Consider the following 23,064-nt stretch of genomic DNA (forward strand, 5'->3'; position numbering starts at 1 on the left):
GAGTTGGGATTCTCTCTTCTTGCTACTTTTTTAAGTAAGAAGGGTTTTTATCTACTTTTAGGAGTAAGGCATGGGTCAGGATAATTTTTTTATCTTAATGGCATATGCTTCTTATTCACTTGTTCAGGAAAAGATGGAAGAGATGGGCATATTCCTTATGAGCTTCTGTCTCTGCTACCTTTCTCCTTTACCTGGATCTTCTCTTTGACTCCTAATGCATCTCGGTCAATTTAGACTTTTTGGGCTGATGCTTTGACTTAGAAGGTGCTTTCTTAGTTTGGGCCCAGACTCCTAATAATTCCCAGCAGAGTGAGAACCTTCATGTGGCTCCTTTGTTTTCAACTTTGAACTGAAGACTAGTTGGCCTCTTTGAGTTTTTGCTCTTCTTTCCAGAATGACCTGCTAAGCTATCCAGAGAGTACCTGATGATGGTTTTGTATTACTTTCTTTGGGCTCCCTTCCCCCCTCCTCTTTGGTCTGCACATTATCTTAAACGGCAGTCTTTATAGTTGCTGGCAGTTTATCCTTACCCACTAATACTGGTTTTGTGATAGGCTTTTGGTTTTGAAGTTTTTTCTTGTACTGTCTTTTTATTGGAGAGATCTACAGAGACTTGAAGATTAAAACAACTGTTTCCAGAATCTTCTTCCCTTTATTCTTTGTGTGCTCTGCTTGATATTTCTAATTTTTAAGCACTTAAATTTCTCTCTGAATTTCAAGTATCAAATTGATCTATAAATATAGATGATAAATTTAGGAACTTTAAAAGATTAGTCTTGATTTTCATTTAGGGATTTCATTCATATAATAAAGCCAGGGTGTATGTGGATGTTCAAAAGAAAGAAGTACCACTGATGGGGTGCCTGGGTGGCATAGCCTCTTAAGTGTGTGAATCTTGGTTTCCCTCATGTCATGATCTCATGGGTAGTGAGATCGAGTCCTGCCTTGGGCTCTGTGCTCAGCATGGAGTCTGCTTGAGATTCTCTCTCCCTCTCCTTCTGCCCATCCTGCTTGTGCACTCTCTTGCGCGAGCACTTGCTTTCCAAGATATTTAAAATATTTAAATATATCTTTAAAAAGGTGTTTCTCAAGCACCTCTTAATTGTAATATACTCCTTTGAGGAGATATGTTGGACTTTTTTAAACTAAGAGTTAATGTAGAACTTACAAAAAATAACTGTGTGTCCCGTAAACTTAGAGAATCTTGGTTGACTTGGAAGGAGATATCATTCATAAGTAAAACATCTGTCCTGGCTTCCAAATTTGCCTAAAAACCGATAAACCACAGAAGGACTTAACAAAATGTTTTTTCTCAAACAGCCACAACACTAACAGTTAGAGTGCCTTTTATGTGCCAGAGACTATGTCATGTACCTTAATCCTTTAAAATAATCTACCCCCCTTATTTTACAAATAGAAGAAAACTCTGGTTTAATGATTTACCTGAGATCACATAACTAGTGTGTGCAGGTGCTAACTGATTCATTATGATTTCTACTAAATATCCTTCTAAGAATAGGTAATGTAAAAGAACTTAAAAAGCAGATGATTAACAGGGTTTATAGCTAATGTCAGGAAGAAGTCCCCTTGTAAGGAATTGCTTAATTTTATATATTTTTCTCCCCCATAAGGGCAAATTTATCTTGTGTCATTTTTCAGCCCATAACTTACAGACAGACACAGAACACCCCACTTTCTAACATTTTTATCTCCCAGAGCTTTTGTCTCACTCTGAAAAGAACACATAAAAAGGCTGAAGTCACCAGTATTGAAATCAAGGCAGATCATTGAGGTTGTGGAGCTGCTCAGTACACAGTGGGAGGATTGTCTTATTATCATGAAAAGAAAAAATGATTCTCCTTGAAACTAAAGGAAGAGATAGGGTATGTGTGTTTTAATTACGTATGCTAGATTTTTGAAACATACCTTAGGAGGTGAACTGAATATCTAAACTCTAATGATGCACACCAAATACATGAAAGAGGTTGGTTAAAAAGTAAAATAAGGAACTAAGGGACACCCTACCCGCCCTCCATACACATGAACATTTCACTCATACTTGAATTTCAAGGCTTTATTATCAGGCTTGTTATATTTCTTTGACTCCTTAAGGAGTTTGAAGTATTTCCTGGACCACACCTACTTTAGAGCCAGAGCTCTCCAGATGTACATGAGACAGTAGTGGAAGAATCTGTTCTCATTATTTTCTAGTTCAACAAATGTTGAAAAATAGTTTATGATATATACTGTGCTGAGTAAGAAGGGATTTATAAGTAAGGGATTTATAAGAATGTGGTCATTCTTCATTACTCCTTAATTCCCTAATTTACTTATCAAATAATACATGCCTGTTAAGATTTAGTCACTGGATATAGGGAGTTGAACTAAACAAGTATGGTTCCTTCAAGGGTTATCTCGAACATACTGTCAACTTGGGGATAACACAGAAAATGAATACAAAAAGATGTTTAGTTACTAATGGTGATAACTATTCTAAGCAAAAAGTGAAGTATGCTAATGTGAGAGAGAGCCCTGGAAAAGCATTTAGATTGCAGGAGGGCAGTGAGCTAGAATCTCTTGCCAGATGGGACATTTCGTTAAACTTAGAAGTGTAATCAGGAATTAGCTAAGAGAAATCCAGGAGGAAGAGTGTGTGAAAGGCATTCAGATAGCTTTGTTGAGTGGGCTGAAAGGAAACTCGTGTGGTTGAAGTGGAGGTGAAGTGTTGGGATGTGGGGACAGGCTCTGTGAAGGTTACTACGAACTGGAAATGACGTAAACCAATTATATCTATAAAAAGACTATATTGTCTATTGCTTCTTAAAGTAAAATTCTGTGGAAGACGACATGTAGTATTTAATATTTTCCTACATCACATTTACCCTTACAAGCCCAGGTCTTTTCAACCCATTTTTCATTCATATAATAAAAGAAATGAAGTTCTTAAATAAAGAGTGCTTGTCTTATATTTGGAACAAACAGGATCTATAGGAAATTTTCTTGTTTTTGCTTATCCACTCCTTCCTGTTTCCTGGAGCACATAATTTCATTACTGTTCTGTGTAACCACCAATGACTAGCAGAATATGACTGAGACATATTTGTTTTCTTGGGAGTAAGGAAGGAAGGCATCCTTTGGTTTTGTTGAGGCTGTCTGTGATACCGAGTTTATTTTGCCTAATGCCCTCAAGGTTGTGTCCAGTGAATATATGGATCTCTGCTTTTTCTTATAGACCTAACTAGATCAGCGTATGACATGCTAGTTAAACAAAACATCAAAAATAGCAAATGAATTAGAAGAGCAGAAATGAAAGAACAGAGCAAATTAAGTCATTACAACATGGTAAGATCCATTCGAAATGGGGTTATTTTATGCTTATTTTGACATATAACGCAATATTTTGCTCTAAAGATAAAGGATTTGTTCATTTTTTGAAGCTGAACACAGTGAAGTACAGTGAAATAACCCTGTAAACACTACTGTGGGACCTCTAACTGAACAGTACCAACACAATTAATTCAGTTACAGTATGTGGTTTTGGTGTATATACAAGACTACAGAAACTAGTTGAAGACCATCCAATTAATTTCTTTCAGTTTATTTGGGATGTTAGCCAGATTTCCTGATCAGTTTTCCAGAGGTAAAAAAAAAAAAAAAAAAAAAAATCAAAATTATTGGACCACCTAGTTGCTTGGGATGGTATTCATTATATCCATGTTGTATTTAATAAAATTAACAGTTTATAATTGCAACTGCTTGTCATAGTTTTAGAGTCATTATTAATGAGGGAGTAAGTATAATCCTCCTTAAATACCACTTTGTGTACTTTATATACATATCTACGTCTTTTGTCTCTGTATGTTTTTGAGTCACAGGCACATAATGAAATATTACCCTTTCTCAAGGAACCAGATGCTTAATTTGGAAAAATGCTTTTCTGCATCCTTGTCCACTTAGGAATGAGGTCATTGTTCACAAGTTCTAGACAACTGTTACGCTGAGTTAAAAGCAAAAGAATACCCAGCATTTACTTTGGGGCATATATTTGTAAAAATCAGCTCTTCTAATTCAGGAAATTAATTGATTTGACATACATACGTGGTAAACATGTTTAGGAGGAAAGTCTTTATAAAAAGTTGAAAAAATGTTGTTTGGAGTGTAGGTTATAGTTTCTATCCTTAATCAGTTGATATCGATGAATATATATTCACTAGTTTTTTATGCTATTTAAAGTGAGATAAAGTTTTAGACCTTATTTACTGTGATTTCACTTCACTTTATTGATTTTCTTGGTTCCAAATAGGATACATGTTTTTAAAGTATCATTTTATACTTGGAATTACTGTGTCTCCCCAAATGAGTTTGGAGATGAATTTCATTTCAACTATTTGCATGCAGTATAACTATTTTGAAATACCATAAAGTAGTTTATTCTATTGTTCTGGTGGCTTTAGCTAAATAATGGCTCTGGGGTTTTTGTTGTTCCAGGGAAACTGAACCAAATATATCCATTTGAGCTTGTGGTCCTAATAAATTATCCATGGCATCTTGTTTCCAAAGCCTGGAAGTACTTGCCTGCTTAAGTTCAGATCTCTTTTTCTCTTGGGTGGATACTACATCCTTTCAATGACTGTTCAATGCCCGTGAGTCAAAGTCTATACAGTTTGACCAGTTATTTGATCTCTTTCATAGTCTAGACTGAACTTTTCACTCGCTGTGTTCTATTGTATCTTGCTCATGCCTTGAAATTCTGTCATTTTCTGTCCTTTTCACTTAGGATTCTATTTAATTCTGTTGCCATCCCTGCTAGTCAGCTTCAGATTTCATTTGAGGCTCAGTTTAATATAATTTTTTTCATGAAGTTGTCCCCATTTTTCTGGCTCTTGGACTTCCTAAGCTACTCATCAGCAGTGGTGTCACTCTGCATATTCTGCCTTTTATTGTTATATTCTTATACCCATCTCTTTCACCATTTCTTTTATCACTGATCCTTGCACAAGGCTGTGTATATGGTGAGAACCAGATACATAGTTGCAGTTAATGGTGATAGGATGATGAACAAGCAAACTTCTGGAAAACCTCTCCACCTGGACGTCAGCCAAATACATTTCTGGAGATAAAGAGGTAGCCGCTGGGCATCCATCAATCATGCGAACCATTGAGAGGAGTTTAGAACACGAAGTACACCCAAGAAATTCTAATTGATTTCCCAGCCAGAAGACAACTATTTTCACAAAAGGAGGGAAGGGAAGGGCAAAGAGCAGATGTTGGAGAGATGAGATGAACTGGAGTCAGCAAAAGTGATGAAGTTGAAGTTGGTGTCCAGTGGCCTTCTGACAGGAAAGGAGAGAGAGAGAGAGAGAGGGAGAGAGAGGGAGAGAAAGTGAGTGATGAAGAAATGAGCTGTGCAGAGGGAGCTCTGAAGTGGGGTGAAGAAATTGGTCCATAAGCAACACTATAAGGTTTGTTTTTTAGAATCTAAAATAGGATTCTACATCAATATCTGAATCTACCTTTCTTTGTTACGTGGACATAATACGGCTTAAAAAATACCCTGAAGTGTACATGTGTTCACACAGTTCTGAAATGTCACATGATTGTTTGAGTTACTTTGTCTAAAAAGTAATTTATCTTAATATTATAAAAGCATTTTGGACCTATACACTAAATAATGTATATTCAATAGGATACTAATATGCAACTTATAATGAAAAGTTGTATGAGATGGAAATTTTATTCTCTACATAAATATGGGTATTACATTTCTTGGTAGAGAGGAAAATACAGTAATGAAATTTTTTTGGTGTACTATGTAGGATTTGAAAAATTACAATGGTAGCATTTGGATTATACAAGCGTTGAGATGGTATTAAATATTTCCTAAAAGTTAATCTAGTGGATGCTTCCTCTGTGATAGAAGAACATGTGAAATCACTAAGCTGTTCATACATGATTGTAGCTGATTATGGGTTCTTATGGTGTATTTCATATCTAATTTAAAATTAAAGACAGTGGAAAAGCAAGGTACAGAGCTTACTGAGCTGCAAATCTGGTTTTAATATATACCTCCCCTTATCTACTCATTTTGAATATACACTTGTCACATTTATGGTATGATAAAAAATATTAAAACACTGATTAAAATCAATTTTAGTATTTCCCTTGTAAAAAGAATGACTATATTAAAGCCTTAAAGTTGCTAGAATATTACTGCTTTTGGTATGACTTATTGATTCACAAATAAATGCTGAATACCCAAAACTAGAACTCTCCATCTAATGCAAGATTGTGCAGTAGCTATGCTTTTGACTTACTTGTATAGATAATTTTTTTATCTTGGAGGTTGGCTGGTGTGTGCATCGTAGAATATGTGACGACATCCCTGTCCTCTGCCCACTAGGTGCCAGTAGTAATTTCCTATCCCACCTGTGACAACTGAAAATGTGTCCTGATATTGTTGACTTTTCTTTGAGGACAAAGTTGCCCAGAGTTAAGAACTACTACTACAACTTGTTAGGTTTCGTGAATGCTCAAATTTTACAGTGGGTTGGGAGTGAAGCCATATGTATTGTATTTGTAATTTCTAATGAATGTATAGCTACATGCAATAAACTATAGTCTTCGGTAAACTATTTAAATCATGTATAAAACTGACTTGAAACTTTTTGTGGTGCTGATTCTAATTAATTTAAATCTGTGATGTTTTGACTAGAATATAACCTGTATGTATTTTATTAGTGCATAATTATATAGGAAATGGGCTCTAATTATACTTCTGTATATACCTGGACAGTGTCTATGTTACTTAGAAAAAATTAAAATTTTGTAGATTAGATTATGCTATAAATTAGATTATGCTATAAATTTGGTTAAGAATTTGGGGAAAAAAACAGTTGAAGTAGTTCTTTAATTGTACTCGTGTATCTGCCATACTGATTAAATCAAGAGATGGGTACTTTATTTTACGTGATGCGGAAATGCAATGGCTTCAGTAGAGTCAAAGTTAAAATTATCTTCTGATGGTTATATGGAAGCACACTCTTGAGTATATCTACTGAAAATGAGTGTGAGATTTTAGATTTTAGGTATAATTTAGATTATCTCCAACCTCTTGATGCTTCAAACTGGGTTCCATGAACCAGTTTTAGCAACATCAGCTGGAAGCTTGTTAGAAAAGCGGATTCTTAGACACCCCCCCCAACACACATCTACTGGAATAAAAATCTCTATTTTTAACAAGGTTCCGGGGGATTCTTATGCATATTGAAATTGGAGAAACACAAGTCTAAACTTGATTTCATCTTTCCAGTATGATGTAAGCTCCACAAGGACGGACACTTTGTGTAGTTCATTGCTACGATCTACGGTCCGGCTCAGAGCCCCCAACAAATACTTACTGGTTGAATGAATGAAATGCTAATCCATCAGTGGATAGGATATTCTCTTCTTGCCTTTTATATTTTTAATTAAGACAGAAGGTTTGTTTATGTCATCTTGCCAGTACTCAGCTTCCAAATGTTTTATGCATTACCAGGAAAAAATAAAGAGGTCATATTACTGCACATAACCTTTTTAACATATTTTTTGTCGTTTACAAAATGACAAAATGGGTAATACAGAATAGGCCTGCCAAAAAATACTTAAGAGCTAAAGCCAGTAATTTCTCATTTTACTATAAAATTGTCCATTGGTTATATAAAGTATAACATTCTGTAGTGAAACTCAATGGGAAGATAAGCTTGAGTAGATGTGCATTTGCTAGATTTACCTTTTTTATAGACAATATCCAGCTTTGGATGTATACTTTGTAATGAGATGGGAGCCTTGAATTTGTTGTGGTAGTGCTCAGGTTTGTAAGGCTTGCAGTCTGTAGTGTCTATTCCACAGTCCTTGTATTTGAATCAGAACCATAATGGCCTTCAAAGGAATTTTAACAGAGAGAGGGGGATGTATAAAGGTGGACTCTTTAAAGGTTTTATTACCACAATAATCATTTCTGCTACCATCACCAACTACTTGGCATGTATTAAATGCAGTGGTTCAGACATCCTTGACTGTTTTCCAGATCAAATGTAAGAACCAGTGTTGGAGGACCTTACTTAAATACTTGGTTCCCAGTCCAGGACTCAGAAAAATGATCTGAGTTAGGAGATTGTGTATGGCAGCAATTAAACTTCTTAGTACTCAAATGACTTTGTACAGATGAGGTGTTCCTCCTGAGCTGACTTTGGAATCTGTAGTATCATTCTCTCTGAGTAAAGGTCTTGTGACTTTCATGATGAGGTAATAGTCATCTGGAGTAAACTGACACCCAGTGTATTGTGGAGGTTAAGGAAATGGGCCTGGGGATCCAAGAGACCTTAGTCTGAGTACTACCCCTCACTGGTTGTATGATCTCAGACAGGTTAGTTAAACTTCTTTGCTTCAGTTTTCATAACACAAATATAATGATTTTATCTATCTATCTACCTATATATATGTGTGCTTTGTGATTTCAATAAGATAATTGTTTAAAGTATTGAGTTAATACTTAAAAAAAGTAAATACTTAAAAAAATATGTGATAGACTTCACATAGACTTTGGACTTCTATAATAGTGATTATTGGGGGAAGTCCTTGGACTCAGGCATAGAGGCAATGACCATTCATTATGTAGCATTGCAAAAGGAGCTTAAGGGCTAATGTTAGACTCCAGTCTTCGTGCACTGTGGCTTTTAAGCTGCATAAGCAAGGGAATACCAGCCCTTCCCCTGGTGTGACAAGGTACTGGGACCCAACATTGTTGTGACATGGCAGAACCTTGGTTCTAGTGCTGTTCTGCCTGCCCAGCATTTAGGACTAAGTGAAGGTCAATAGGTTGTTTGATATATCGAGTGGGCTAGGGGTCTGAGTCTTTGGTGGCAGCTTGTGAAGTAGCAGGCTACTGGTATGATGTACCAGATCCCGTTGATGTTCGGATGTCCATAGTTTACATAACATGGCAGAATGGTAATCTGGTTTATTATCACCTCAAAAGTGCCCTAAGATTTATTGCCTTAAAGCTTTTTTCCCTCTAAAGCTTCCCAGGAAGCTCACTTATAGGGAAAAAGTTCTGGAAAAGTTAATCCTTAACTCTCATGTGTTAATTAGCTTTCTTATCAATTCTGAAGAGTTTATTTTACTGATGAGTAAACTGAGCCACAGGGCTTAAGTAGTTCACCCAAAGTCACACAGAAAGCTGGTTGCAGAGCTAGATTCAGAGCCAGGGACCTTGGCTCCAGAGATCATGCTCTTAACTACAAAAAGAGCTTTAATGCTGAATCTTAAAAAAATAAAAAATAGTAAATGCTCAGTGTTAGGTGAACGCAACCTCCACAAAAGCCTAAAAATAACCGTGAAGTAAAGATTAATTGGCATTTTAAAAGTAGAAAATAATGAATGCTTATTAAAGGAGTTTCTCAGGTGAAAGTTACTAAAAATGGAGAAGGAGACTATCTGGGCTGTTAACCTCTGAGGGTCTAGGCACAACATTCACACACCAGAGATAAACACACTGAGTGATGAACTGATGGTCCAGTCTCAGCAGTCACAGTTGGCAGAAGATGCCTTTCAAAAATGTGGGTTTGCAGTATAGAAAGATACTTTTTCCTCAGCTTTATTGAGATATAATTGACAAAATTATACACACACACACACTAAGATGTACATATACACTTTGAAATGATCACCATGGTCAAAGTAGTTCACATATCCATCACTTCATGTAATTATTGTTTTTTGTGCTTTATTTATTTTTTTGGTTTTTGTCAGAACTTAAGATCTATCCTCTTAGTAAATTTCAGGTATACAATACAGTATTATTAATTATGGTCATCATGCTGTGCATTAGGCTTCCAGAACTTAGGCATCTTGCATAAGTGAAACTTTGTACCCTGAGACCAGCTTCTCTCTATTTCTTCTACCCCACAGTCCTTGCCAAGCACAAGACTTTTGTTACTATTGTCTACAGAGTGGAAAGTGTATCTTGCTCTGACTTGCTGGTTTATGCCCACATTAGTGCTGTTGTTTGGATGGGAGGGAGGTGAGAAATTAATGGAATCAGATTCAGTGATGGTCCAGCCAACATGTTCTGTAAAAGAAACACTGACTTTTCAGAAACACATTTTGGAACCTCTGACTCATGGGACTTGAACCAAAGTCTTTCCGCCTTAGTTAAGTCTTAATTCTACTTGAAATGGAAAACATTTTTCGACAACCCATCTCCTTTTCTAATAGCCATGCTTTAAATAGTATTTTTAGTAGGCAGGTGGTTTCACATTTCGTCAATAGTAAATCTTCTCTAAATTCTTATTTGTCATGACGTAAGGAAAGTACTTATGGTTTTTTTGGTTTTTGGTATACCTCTTTAATTTTACTGAACACACTGGAAGGTTGTTTTAAATTTTGTTTAAATGTTCTTTGAACCGAAATATTTACAGAACAAGGAGTTCTTCTAGCCAGCAGATTGTTCCATTTGTTGTGTTTGAGTGTGGAAACATTAGGAATGACAGCATGAGATGATACCATAGAGCGTTTTCATAAACAACTGAACAGCATTGTCTAATGCGGTCTTTGTTTATTAAAGGTGTCCAAGACTCCTTTGCTATATTTAGGTAAATCTAAGTTTTATTTTTTATTTTTTAATTTTTTTTTTAAACTCAAGCATGGAAAATATTTTCTGGTTGGGAGAAAAGGAGTATGAAAAAAAAAAAGAATTACACTTAACTGGAAACAGTTCTTTAGAGTGCCAATTTCAGGAAGAAATCAATTGCAGCATTATTGTTTGTTTTTAAAGGTGGTAAGAAAACGCTACTATTTAACACTTGTGTGTGTATTTCTGTCTTAGTTCCTAGACCCTAGATGATGAACCTTTTAACTGGAATTTTAATTCATTAAATAATAGTAGAACAAATATATTTTAATAATAACAAAAGTTAACCTTGGCTGGGTACTGTGCTTCCATGTATCTGTATCCTGTATTCTAGCAGCTACGTTGTATTTATTAACTGTTAATAATTAAGTTTAAGAAACAAAGCTTTAACAAGGGAACAAGTATATATTGAAGTCAGTATGGGCTGAAGCCATCGCAGAGCAAGAAAGGGTCCAGTGTTTGTGGTAATAGAAGAAAGTGGCCATAAAGAATATTTTTGTTGACAAGTAGTGTTGGTGAGTGAAGTTGGATGGTTAGGATTTGAACAGAGTGTAAGTAGATTATGGAGGACTAATAACAGTTTTACAATTTGAGATTTAATCTAAACACATACATGTAAATATGTAATTGTTCTTAAATGTTTTTAATTGAAAAAATGAAATGAAGCTCAGTTTTAGGAATATTAAACATTTATTGAATACTTTTTTTTTTTTGAGCATGTGTAATATGCAAGTGCTGTAGACCGAATGTGTTCTCTCCTACAGTTTATATGTTGAAATCCTAGCCCCAGTGTGGTGGTATTAGGTATTGGGGCCTTTGGGAGATGATTAGGTCATGAGTGTGGAGCCTTCATGATGGCGTTAGTTCTCTTACAAAAGAGACCCCGAATAGCTCCCTTGCCTCCCATAGTCTATGTGATGACACAGCAGGAACACTGTTGTTTTTGAATCATAGAGGGGACCCTTGACAGTCCCTGAATCTACCCCAACCTTGATCTGCCTCATCCTGTTTTCTAAACCCCACCCATGGATCTGCAAGGCAATGGTGATTATCCAGATAATCCTTAAATTTTAATTGAGGGAAAAGCAGATTGACCGGCTCAAATGAAGGCCAGGGAAAAGTCAGAGAAAATCCTTTAAATCTTTTTGGTACAGCAGCAGAGGCAGGGAAAATTTTTAGTGCCCACCATTTTTTAACTCTGCAACTTGTGAAAAAAAATTAGTGAACTCTATAATTCATACAAAAACATAATTGCAGCACATGCAAATCAGATTTTAGGAATGTGAAAGAAACATCAAGGCTTTCCCTATCCCCAAAATATTCTCATAACTTTTGTTCTGTAGAATTCAGTAAAAATTTGAATTCAAGAAAGTTAAAAACACACTTCAAAGATGGCATTGCAAGAGATTAATACAGCTATCAGAGGAAGTAAGACCAGAGCAACACTACATTAGAACTACTTAGCAGATGAGAAATAGAATACAACTGATATCAGGTTATTATCATAGTAGGAAACTTGAGATAATTACAGGGTGCTCTAAGTCAGAATTAAAGAGAATAGATAAGAGCGATGATAAAGGCATCCAACACAGCGATAATGCTTATTCTCGAAGCTAGAAGAATATTTCCTTGAAATAACTGGTTCTGTGAGACCAAATGGGCACAGCTGTGGGAAAAATTGAGGGATAACAATTGCCAAGTAAGCATGTGCTGATTTTGGTCAGGATTTTTAATTTCCTCATAAAGAATTCTTCAGATAGGGACCTAGGTGCAAAAAAGCAATCAAAATGTAGAGAAAAACTCTGCTTGACCTCTTGCATCTCTACAATATTCAGTATCCAAACACAATGAAGCTGTGCCTATGAATTTTGGAGGGAATGCAAGTGGAATCCAAGAATATGACCATCAGCCAAATTGTCCGTTAAAAAGATGATGGGGGGGAAAATAAAATACAACGTCTACATGTATTATTAGGACTACTGATGTTGAGATCTACCAGGTAACAAAATGAATGGTGAGTAGGTGAATGAGAAATGGAGTATCAGGATAGTACACAACGCTTGGAGACACTGGAACAGTGACTACAAATCTGTGAGGGAGAGAGTGAACCAAACTTATTTCCAAACAAACTCTTCTTTGAGTCTAAAAGCAAAAACTCAACATAAAAATGCCGAGACTTTTGTAAAAAACAAAACCAATTAAACAAACTCCTTGCAGATAAGGTTCATCATAGGAAGACGTGAATTAAAATGAAGAACTTTAGAAAGGTAGAAATTTTGTGTAAAAAGTGTTTTGGGATATAGATATGTCTACATAGTGTATATTATGCTTCTAGAATAGAATGTAAATTTAATAAATCCTGTCAGGGTAAAAATGAGTGACCAGAACCAGGCTTGAGGTGGAAGTTAAAATGTGCTTTTTGTTTCCCTCCCATAGAAGGAGGTCAACAAATACTGACAAATAAATGTGTTGCCATTAAAAATCCACTGTCTTAATCCTCTCCATGCTACCTTTTCTTAACATTCAGAAGCTTAGTGCTCTGGGAGTGAAAAATTATCTGAAGCGTAGCATCATCTTCAGGTTTACTCTATTCAATTTTCTTTCCTAAGTGGTTAAAAAAAAAAAAAAGACACAAATGTCATCTCATTAGAATGTATTATTGCTTTTGTTTCTGCATCATTTTGTCCTACTGCATGAATTAATAGAGTTGCGGGAATGGTGTTTAACGTTGAAGTTACTAGGTAATGAGTGATATTTTGGGTTTTTTTTTTTTTTTAACATTTTTCTAGTTCTTGGTTTTAAGAACATAGACCATTTTTCTTGAAAGGACTTATTTTCTTAAAAAAAATCTGTTGTGAGTTGAAATACCTATTAAGTATTTGCTAGTGGTAAAAACAGGATGTTTATGTGCACAAGGATCTCATACCTTGTCCTTTAGAATTTTCTCCATTTCAGTACTTAAACGCTAAATATCTCTCATGTTCTCATCCTAGACCTAATTTACATGTATGGAAAAGAAAATTCTAAGTCAGTTTTTAAAATTCAAATTTCATTCACATTTGTTGAATTTGTTGTTAAGATCTGATGATGTGATTGTCTTATTTCCTATCTGTCAAGTCAAACTTTGCAGGATCTGAGGAATTATATGGTATGTGCATGCAGACATTCGTGCTAATATCTTAAGTATTGGGGTAAGACCTGAAACTCTGTGGTCCAAGAAAAGACAATTTGTTACAGCAGTAGCATTAAGGAGCAAAACAGGGTAGCATTGATTTTCTGAATTGTAGTTCCTTCCTACAGGGAAATGCAGGTGCTGTCCCAGTGGGGTGCATTAAAGAAGAATCTTGCTATTGGGGAGCATTTGCCTTATTTAGGGACTGGGCAAACCAGCACACCTCTTGTTTAAAAAAGACATTGTCTTTATTATTCTGGAATGTCAAGCAGATCTGCCCTAGGGGGAGAGAGGACTCTACCTTTATTTTCTGGAACATAAGCAAATTTGCTCCAGGAAGAGACATACCTATCTTTGCAAATCTGCCTGCTGTGCAAACAGCTTTGAAAAGTCAATCTGGAGTAAATTAGCTATTAATGCATTTGAAAATGTTTGGGTATATGAGAAACCCCTTGGAAAATTGTCTCCCTATAATATCTAGAAGATGTGATTCCTTGAACAAACTAAATGTTGCATAATGAAATCCAGTTTCTTCCTATTTTATTATCCATATAGGGCTGATGCATATGGAACTGTTTTGTTAATTTTTTAATGTTCTCTCTGAACTTTGTACTCAATAAGAACTTTGTGTTTTTTAAAGATTTTATATATTTATTTGAGAGAGAGAGAGACAGAGACAGCACAAGTGGGGAGGAGAGGGAGAAGCAGGCTCCCTGGGATCATGACCTGAGCGGAAGGCAGACACTTAACTGACCGACTGAGCCACCTAGGCGCCCCTCAATAAGAACTTTAGACTGAAAGAAAAGTCTTGAAATTTATGAGCCAACTAATTTGTAGCACTGCTAAGATCTCAAAACCTTTACTTCTCCTTCTCTAATATTTTGTCAGAACTGCATAGAATTAGGATGAATTCTACTTACTGTGTAAAGCTGTTAGAAGTACAGGGTTTAATGTTTTACTAAGTGATAAGCTTTCTATTTTAGAATAGTAGATTGTAAAGACTTCTAAATGTAATGCCAGTATTAACCCCTGAAATGTGACTTTCTGGGGAAATTAGAATAATATAGATAAGACACTTACCTTGTTTAGTAATTAAGTTTTTGTTCATATCGATGTAAGAAGAAAAAATGGAAGTTAATTAGAATATTGAGCAGTATGGAATAAAAATGGCATTAGGAAAATTTTTCTTTTTTTAAATGATTTTATTTGAGAGAGAGTATGCATGTGCACAGGGAGGGGCAGAGGTGGAAGGAGAGGGAGAAAGAATATGAAGCAGACTCCCCACTGAGTGGGGAGCCCCAGTGCAGACTCCATCTCACAACCCTGAGATCATCCCCTGAGCCGAAATCAAGAGTCAGATGTTTAACTGACTGAGCCATCCAGGAGCCCATCATTAGGAAAATTTTTGTAATATGTCTAGTACTCTAGATCTAGTCTGGGACCACCTCTATTAATAATCTCTTCATCTCTTGCTATCATTGTCGTAGGTCAAGTTTTATTTCTTTCGTACTTACACTATTATAATAATTTCTTACTGCTTTTCCCACTTCTAGTCTTTTCAGGTTTAGTTAAATCTATGCAGCTGTAGAATTTAACATGTTTCCAGAATCATCCAACTATCCCTGACTAACCAACCTTTTAATAATAATCTAGCATTTTCTGCAGTTCATCCTTTGAATAAGAAAAAACAGTTATTTGGTTGTCCCTGCGTATATCCTATACCTTTTCTTATTTAAAACTATTTACTTTAGCTATATCTGTGTTTATCAGAATAGTAATCATTACTCATGGAGTCGTTCAAATGTCTTTTTCTTAGTAGCTTCATAAACTTGAGCCTGAATTATTTTATTATTATGTATGATTCTTGGCTTTTATGTCTCTAGAAGTTTGGTGCTCATTTGTAACTGTCATTTAGGTTCTGGTTTGGTCATTCTAGTTTATAAACTACTTTTTCTTCTCTCTCTCTCTTTTTTTCTTTTTTTTTCTTCTCCTCCTAGCATGTAAAAGTCACGTCTGGAGCTCTGTGTCCTCCTTGCAGAGATCTTGAGCAAATCATCTTAGAGCAATGCTACAACTATGTTTGTGTGAATGTAAGTAGTAAAAGCACTTGAGGATCTGTATAAATGTAATGTGGAAGATAATTTTTTTCTTGATTCTTAATTATTTGAATTTAAGTTTTGATAGATGAGTTGTGTTATTTGGAATGCATTTGGAAGTTTTAGTTTTTAACTTATGGAAAAATAATATTTTCTAACAAGCTAGTTCCCATAATGAGAAGAGAGTGTATTTCTTTAGACACCATTTTCAGTTACCTGGTATGAAGCAGATAAGATGGAACATGTTTGAATTAATGAATAGTTTAAATTTTAATAGATATAACCTTAACAGATATCCTTTAAAGTTGTTCAAAAAGTGAAAACTAAGCTTGATAAATGTTTTGAATGTTTATGTAAAAGCTCTCCATTTTTTTCTCTTTAATTTTTAATTATCCTTGGATTAACTTTTAAATCATTTGAGAACTTATTTTCACTTTTATTTTTTTGGCTTTTCAGGTTATGTCCTTTGATTTTGAGGAAACCCGGAGATTACTGAACATGGTTAAAGAGAGTAATCTTTCTGTTTTATATCCCGTTGTTGTTATTTCAGTAAGTGAATTAATGCAAATTTTTTTAAAAAATTTAAATTCAGATTAACATATAGTGTAGTATTGGTTTCAGGAATAGCATTTAGTGATTCATCAACTTATATACAACACCCAGTGCTCATCCCAAGTGCCCTCCTTAATGCCCATCACCCATTTAGCCCATCTCCCTACCCATCTCAGTTTGTCCTCTGTAGTTAAGAGTCTTTTATGGTTTGCCTCCCTCTCTGTTTTTATCATATTTTATTTTTCCTTCCCTTCCCCTATGTTCATCTGTTTTGCTTCTTAAATTCCACGTATGAATGAAGTCGTATAATTGTCTTTGACTGACTGACTTTGCTTAGCATTATACTTTCTTGCTCCATCGACATTGTTGCAAATGGCAAGATGTCTTTTTTTTTTTTTTTGGTGGGGGAGTAGCAGAGGGGGAGAGAGAATCTTAAACAAACTCCATGCCCAGTGTGGAACCCAGTGCGTGGCTGGATCTCACAGCCCTGAGATCATGACCTGAGCTGAAATCAAGAGTCAGATGCTTAACCACCTGAGCTACCCAGGTGCCCTTCATTCTTTCTGATGGGTAGTAACTTTGTATATATATATCTATATATGTGTATATAGATATATAGATATATATGTGTATATAGATATATAGATATATATATATATATATACATAAAGCACATTTTTTTTAACCAATGCAGATTTGAGTCTGCATATATATATCTATATATATGTGTATATATCTATATATGTGTATATATATGTGTATATGTGTATATATATGTGTATATGTGTATATATGTGTATATGTGTATATATATGTGTATATATATGTGTATATATATGTGTATATATATGTGTATATATCTATATATATATGTATATATATGTGTATATCTATGTGTATATATATGTGTATATATATGTGTATATATCTATATATATGTGTATATATCTATATATATGTATATATATGTATATATATGTGTATATATCTATATATATGTATATATATGTATATATATCTATATATATGTATATCTATGTGTGTATATATGTGTATATATATATATATATACATATATATACATATATATATCTATATATATGTGTATATCTATGTGTATATATATGTGTATATATCTATATATATGTGTATATATCTATATATATGTATATATATCTATATATATGTATATATATGTATATATATCTATATATATGTATATATATCTATATATATGTATATATATGTATATATATCTATATATATGTATATATATGTATATATATCTATATATATGTGTATATATGTATATATATGTGTATATATCTATATATATGTGTATATAGATATATAGATATATATATATATATACATAAAGCACATTTTTTTTAACCAATGCAGATTTGAGTCTTCAAACTTAGGCTCCCTTCCTTGAAATTCATTTTTTTTTAAACAAAATTTCGTCCTTGAGGAAATGCTTCCAAGCTTAGAAGAATCTCCTCTTTATGGATTCTTGAGCTTATTCTCTTGCTGTGACCTCTAAGACTTGTTCCCTTGTTACTTCAATTACTTGTTTTAATCGACAAGTTTAGGAAAACAAATAATCTAGCAACGGATTTCATTTCTTTTTCTTCATTACCATTACAAAATATACTGCTGAGTTGACTAGTTGTTTGTGTAAGATGAAAGAACTTTATTAGCATGTTAGCAGAATGCCATTGAAAAAGAACTTCCAAAGTTAAAAAAAAAAATTGAAAGGGAAAATATGTGGAAGAAAGTGGACCGTTTGATAGTTCTCTGTCATCTGGACAGCAAAAGTAGAGTGAGAAACAGGAAAGAAAATTTCTCAAAGAATGGCCCATGAAAATTTTGGGGAGGTCTTTCCTGTGAAAGACTAAAAGTGTATGTTCAGTATACCATTTACTTAATTGGCCTATTAAACTGCACAGAAGAGGGGGATCTCAGCACAGCCAGGAAGGAATAAAATCAAGCTAGCCTAGTAGTCTGTGGCACTTTGCCGTGGGAAGGGGTTCCAAATGTAAAATTCTCAAAACATAGCAATTGTCGAGCTTCTAAAGCTCAGGCCCATCCCATTAGTGTAGGAAATTAGTTCTCCTAGGTAAGATCATTAGTACAGAAGGAAAAGATAATTTTTACTACAAATAAGTTGTAAGTCTAGCATTGCAAGTATAAACAAATTAGCAATTGGGGGAAACTGATTTCATTGGCCTATTGTATTTGGTTATATACCCTAAAGGTAAGTTTCATGAATCCTGCTAATTATGGAAACTCAAGTTCCACAAGTGATTGATTTTATTGGATATTTATGCCTTTCACTGGAGTGTTTTGTGGGACATTACGACCACAAAATATACTTAATCCTGGAAGACTCTAAGGTTCTGTGGGGTACAAGTAGGTTAAATATTCTGTGTATGGCCCCCTCGTCCTCCCTCTACATTAACTTGCTTGGAAATCTCCTTCTATGTTGCTAGATAGTATTATAAAGTTTCATGTATCACTAGCATGAAGGGAGCAAGGGCTTTAACCTCAGAATTCCTCAGTTCCTTGGTCAAGTTACTCAACTTTCCTGAGGCTCGCTGGCCTCATTTTAGAAATGAGCCTGATAACTACTTCTTAAATCATTGTAAGGGTTAAAATGAACGAACGAACGAACAAACGAGTGAATGAATGAATGAATGAATGAAAGCATAATCGGAAAACGCAGTTGCTGTCTCTTCTGCAGGCATGCAACACCGCACGTAACAGCCTGGCTCCTCCTCTTTCCATTTTGGATGAGCTGACTCAAAGGTCACTACCACTGCTCGAATTTGATTCCTGAGGTTGAGTCAGACATTTTTCAACATTCTATTAGATACTTCAGTTTGAGTACTCTGTTATCTTCTCATACGTACTGTATTAGATCTAACACAAAAGCATGTTTCCTATGGGCCGACTTTTCTTCGTGGCAGTAGTTGTGGCAGGCACGGGGGGAATCCGTGCCATCTGTGAATTTTCTCTTTACCTTTTGCCTCTGCCTTCTGCCGTCAGGCATGCACACCTGTGCACGTGCATACACACAGATTTAAAACTGTTCTTCTTTTCGTTGCAACTATTGTATCTCAACCTCTGTTCTTTGTATTTTTTCCATAAATATTTGAATTTAATTTTCCATTTATTAGTGTTGAGTTCTATTTTATGTATCCCAGTAAGTGCCAGAATTTTTTTTCCCCACTTTCTGGTGTTCTGTATTAAACTAAGGAAAAAGATAGATAATCCTCTAGTTAAGGAGGAAATGTCTCCCAGAACTACTTTGAGGATAGTACTATTATAAGTATGTATGCTGTAAACATTGTGAAATGTTACTTAAGATAGGAGAGTTTGTTACTACTCCATGAGTAATATTTGTTCACCCATTCTTTTCTCATTGTATATAGGTAGACTCAATGTAGTGTAGGACTATTAAAGCTATTATTAAACTTAATAGGAAAGTGTCATTAGAACACATATAGAATCTGTATCCTTAGGATGGACTGAATCACTGAAAAGGTAGAATAAAGAACGCTGCCTTTCTGGATTGACAAGCGAGTGAATTTCTCTGTATTTTTGAATTGTCCTATAAATGATCGTAAAAGGCATCATCCTATTTCTTTCTGATAGTACTTTCCCCCAAATGGCTACAAGGCCATTTCAATGTTCCTATGACTTAAAATTGGGCAGAACCATTCAGGTATTCCACAAATTAGTAGTTGTGTGTAAAATATTATTGTAATTGCAAAATACATTAAAGATTTAAACTTGGGTGCAAGTATCTGGGGACATAATTTGTACACAATCAAGTGGAAAAATACATATATACATGTCTGGGGGTATAAGTGTGCACACTACATATGTATGCAATTAGATGTTGTAATAGGAAGCTTATAGACTATGGTGTGCCTACTTGGCTTTTATTGGAATTACTTTGCTAGAAGATTAAATCATACATACCATGGGAGATTTTTTTGTTTGTTTGTTTTTAATAAGGCTTTTGTTAAGCAATTCTAAATTCTGAGGATGGTCAAAGAAGAGTTTGTTTATTTGCTTCCCTGAGCAGGTAGGTTTTATTTACCAGAAAATAAATCTAAAATGACATCAAGGTCATGGAAAAATACATCCATTTTTATTTTGGAGTTATGTGATTCAGTAGTTATTGAATGCATATACTGTAAATGTTTAAAGACCTATTCTATGTGATGGTGTATCAACTTCCAGTTTCAGTCCATCTGAGCAGAGGAAGGCTTAGTAGGAATCAGGCAAATGCGAAGTAAAATTGTGTTTAATTAGGTATTTGTGAAGGTTTTTTTAAACTGATGGACTACTTAAGGTGGTCATTTGCAATGTGACCATGTTTGACTCTACAAGGACAAATTTTTGGAAGAAATGAGGCTGAAGTTAAGCTGGGGCATTTGTTTGGCAAAAACAACACTTGATCAGGTTTTAAGTGCCGAAAATTGGTTGATGTCTGCCATGCTGGTGGAGCCCACATTGTCTCTTCTCTTCTTTTCTTTTTTTTTTTTCTGATGATATGTTAGTCACCATACAGTACATCATTAGTTTTTGATGTAGTGTTCCATGATTCATTGTTTGCTTATAACACCCAGTGCTCTCTCATTTTCTCAAGGAGATACAGGAAAATATATTGGAATTCCCTATTAATTGTCATTCAGTAGTCATTTAAAAGGTACATGTGACCTTCAACCTCATCTGGAACATAATAATTAGCTCCTTGGAGGGAGCTAAGCACTGAAGGAGTGACCAGTGAGTGTTGTTGAATTTTTGGTACGTAGGTATTTAGTGTAATCAGATTTTATTTCAGGGTGTTGATTATCTGAAGATCAACTTCTGTGTTAGGAAATACTGACCGTAGGAGGTTTCTGTTGTCTAAGATAAACTGACAGGTAAGATGCTACTACTTTAAGATCTACTTAAAAAGAAGAAACAATGTTTCACATGAAAAGTGGAAAAAATAATTAGGACTTTATCTTAAAATAACTGTTATTTATTGAAATAATTTCATCTTTTTTAAAAAGGAACATCTTTGCTTAATCTTGTGAACATTATATAAGTTGTGGCATGCTTCATTTCAAGTGGTCATTTTTACAAAAAAATATTTTTGGACATTTTTAGTTTTGTAAAAATATCTTTTATTAATACATTGTTCAAAATTCTCTTTGGCACCATCTGTTAGGTCATTATTCTTAGTTTCTTTATTTTAAGCAGTCTAATTTGGCCAAGTTGTCATTTGTCAATGGTGTTGAGTAGGATTTAAAGAGTTTACCAATGTTAATTTGATCAACTTAATAAAATCCAAAGTTTTGGTAGATGTAACTAATTTTATTGTAATTATATCAAATCATGAGAATTGTTCAATTTTCTGTGATCAGCTAGAGACTGATAATGTTGACAGGACTAAAATAGATGTTATTCTTAAAGTGGGCAGATATAGTTGTGGGGGTCAGTTTACAAATTTTTATTTCTTATTGAATCTATGTCTATTTTGGGATGACATTTGTTATGCTATGTAGCCTTTTAACTGTGAACCTTTGGAAACAAATAATCAGATAACAAGCATGTCCTGTACTAGGAAAATGCTCCTAACCTGAAAGAAAAAAAAAATGTGTGTTTTTTTTTTTATTAGAGACTGTTGGCGTAAAGGAATTTTAAAAATGTAGATTATTTCCTATGTCTTTTAACAAGAAAAACCTTATAAACATGAAAACCAAAGGTTTTTTTTGTTAAGCTAAATTGTGTAGGAGTTATGTTTTGAGAGCCCTTTTCAAATATCATTTCTGGTGCTGTTTAATCTATCATTCATTATAAGTTATCAAAGAACCAAGTTTTTATCTTGAGTTGACTAAAGTTACTGTTGGCCTTCCCTTCTTTGCAGTTACCAGTCCGGGGGGGGGGGGGGGTATACAGTTAGCGCCTTCTTCAGATTGCAACTCTCAAGAGGATTATCTGAAAGCTTTCTTTGGAATCACCTGATACAGTATCTATCAACATGGGACATGTTCATTTCTTTATTTTCTACCCCTATCGTGTGTTTTTGTTCACTATATAAATAACTGAATAAATATTTAGAAAATTCAAGTAATATATTAAATGTGTTAAAATAGTAAAAGGTAAATTCATAAAGTTTCTGATCTAAAAATCACTCCCTCCACCAAAAAATAGGCTTTTACCTAAACTAAACAAGACTCAAAATTGCTAAGAATCTGAATTATAGGCTGAGTTTTTTGCTTAGTAATTAATGATCAGGGAGCTGTTTTTTTCCAGCAATGGAGAAGAGAATTTCAGGAAGCAAAAGTATAGCTGTTTTCCAGCCAAGATTATGTAAAACCAATTGTAAAACTTTCAAAAAATTCCTTTCCAGGTGCAGAAAGTAAAAGAGATTTTAATTCATTTGGATCTGACAAGGTTTGCACAAAACATCCTTTCCTACTATTATCAGATGAGATAATGGACAGTTTATTCTTATATAAGGCTTATTTTTTCAGTAAGCAAAGCTGTTTCATATAATAGACACCAAATGAAAT

At 34.5% G+C, this 23,064-nt stretch overlaps 1 protein-coding gene across 4 annotated transcripts in view; it reads left to right on the forward strand.

The window, feature by feature from the left end:
* CRPPA (CDP-L-ribitol pyrophosphorylase A) overlaps positions 1-23,064 on the forward strand; it is a 304,902-nt gene that overhangs the window by 147,292 nt on the left and 134,546 nt on the right. For all 4 annotated transcript variants that reach the window (XR_015723963.1, XR_015723962.1, XM_087861004.1 and 1 more), the window contains exons 7-8: positions 15,839-15,931; positions 16,394-16,486. Coding sequence is in view for 2 of the 4 variants with exons in the window: in XM_087861004.1 (XP_087717130.1) it covers positions 15,839-15,931; positions 16,394-16,486 (186 nt within the window). In the remaining 2 variants the exon portion in view is untranslated. The remainder of the gene's footprint in view (positions 1-15,838; positions 15,932-16,393; positions 16,487-23,064) is intronic.

Source organism: Ursus americanus, chromosome 3 (genome assembly GCF_024610735.1).
Source record: "Ursus americanus isolate L20-20 chromosome 3, mUrsAme1.1.p, whole genome shotgun sequence".
NCBI lineage: Eukaryota > Metazoa > Chordata > Mammalia > Carnivora > Ursidae > Ursus > Ursus americanus.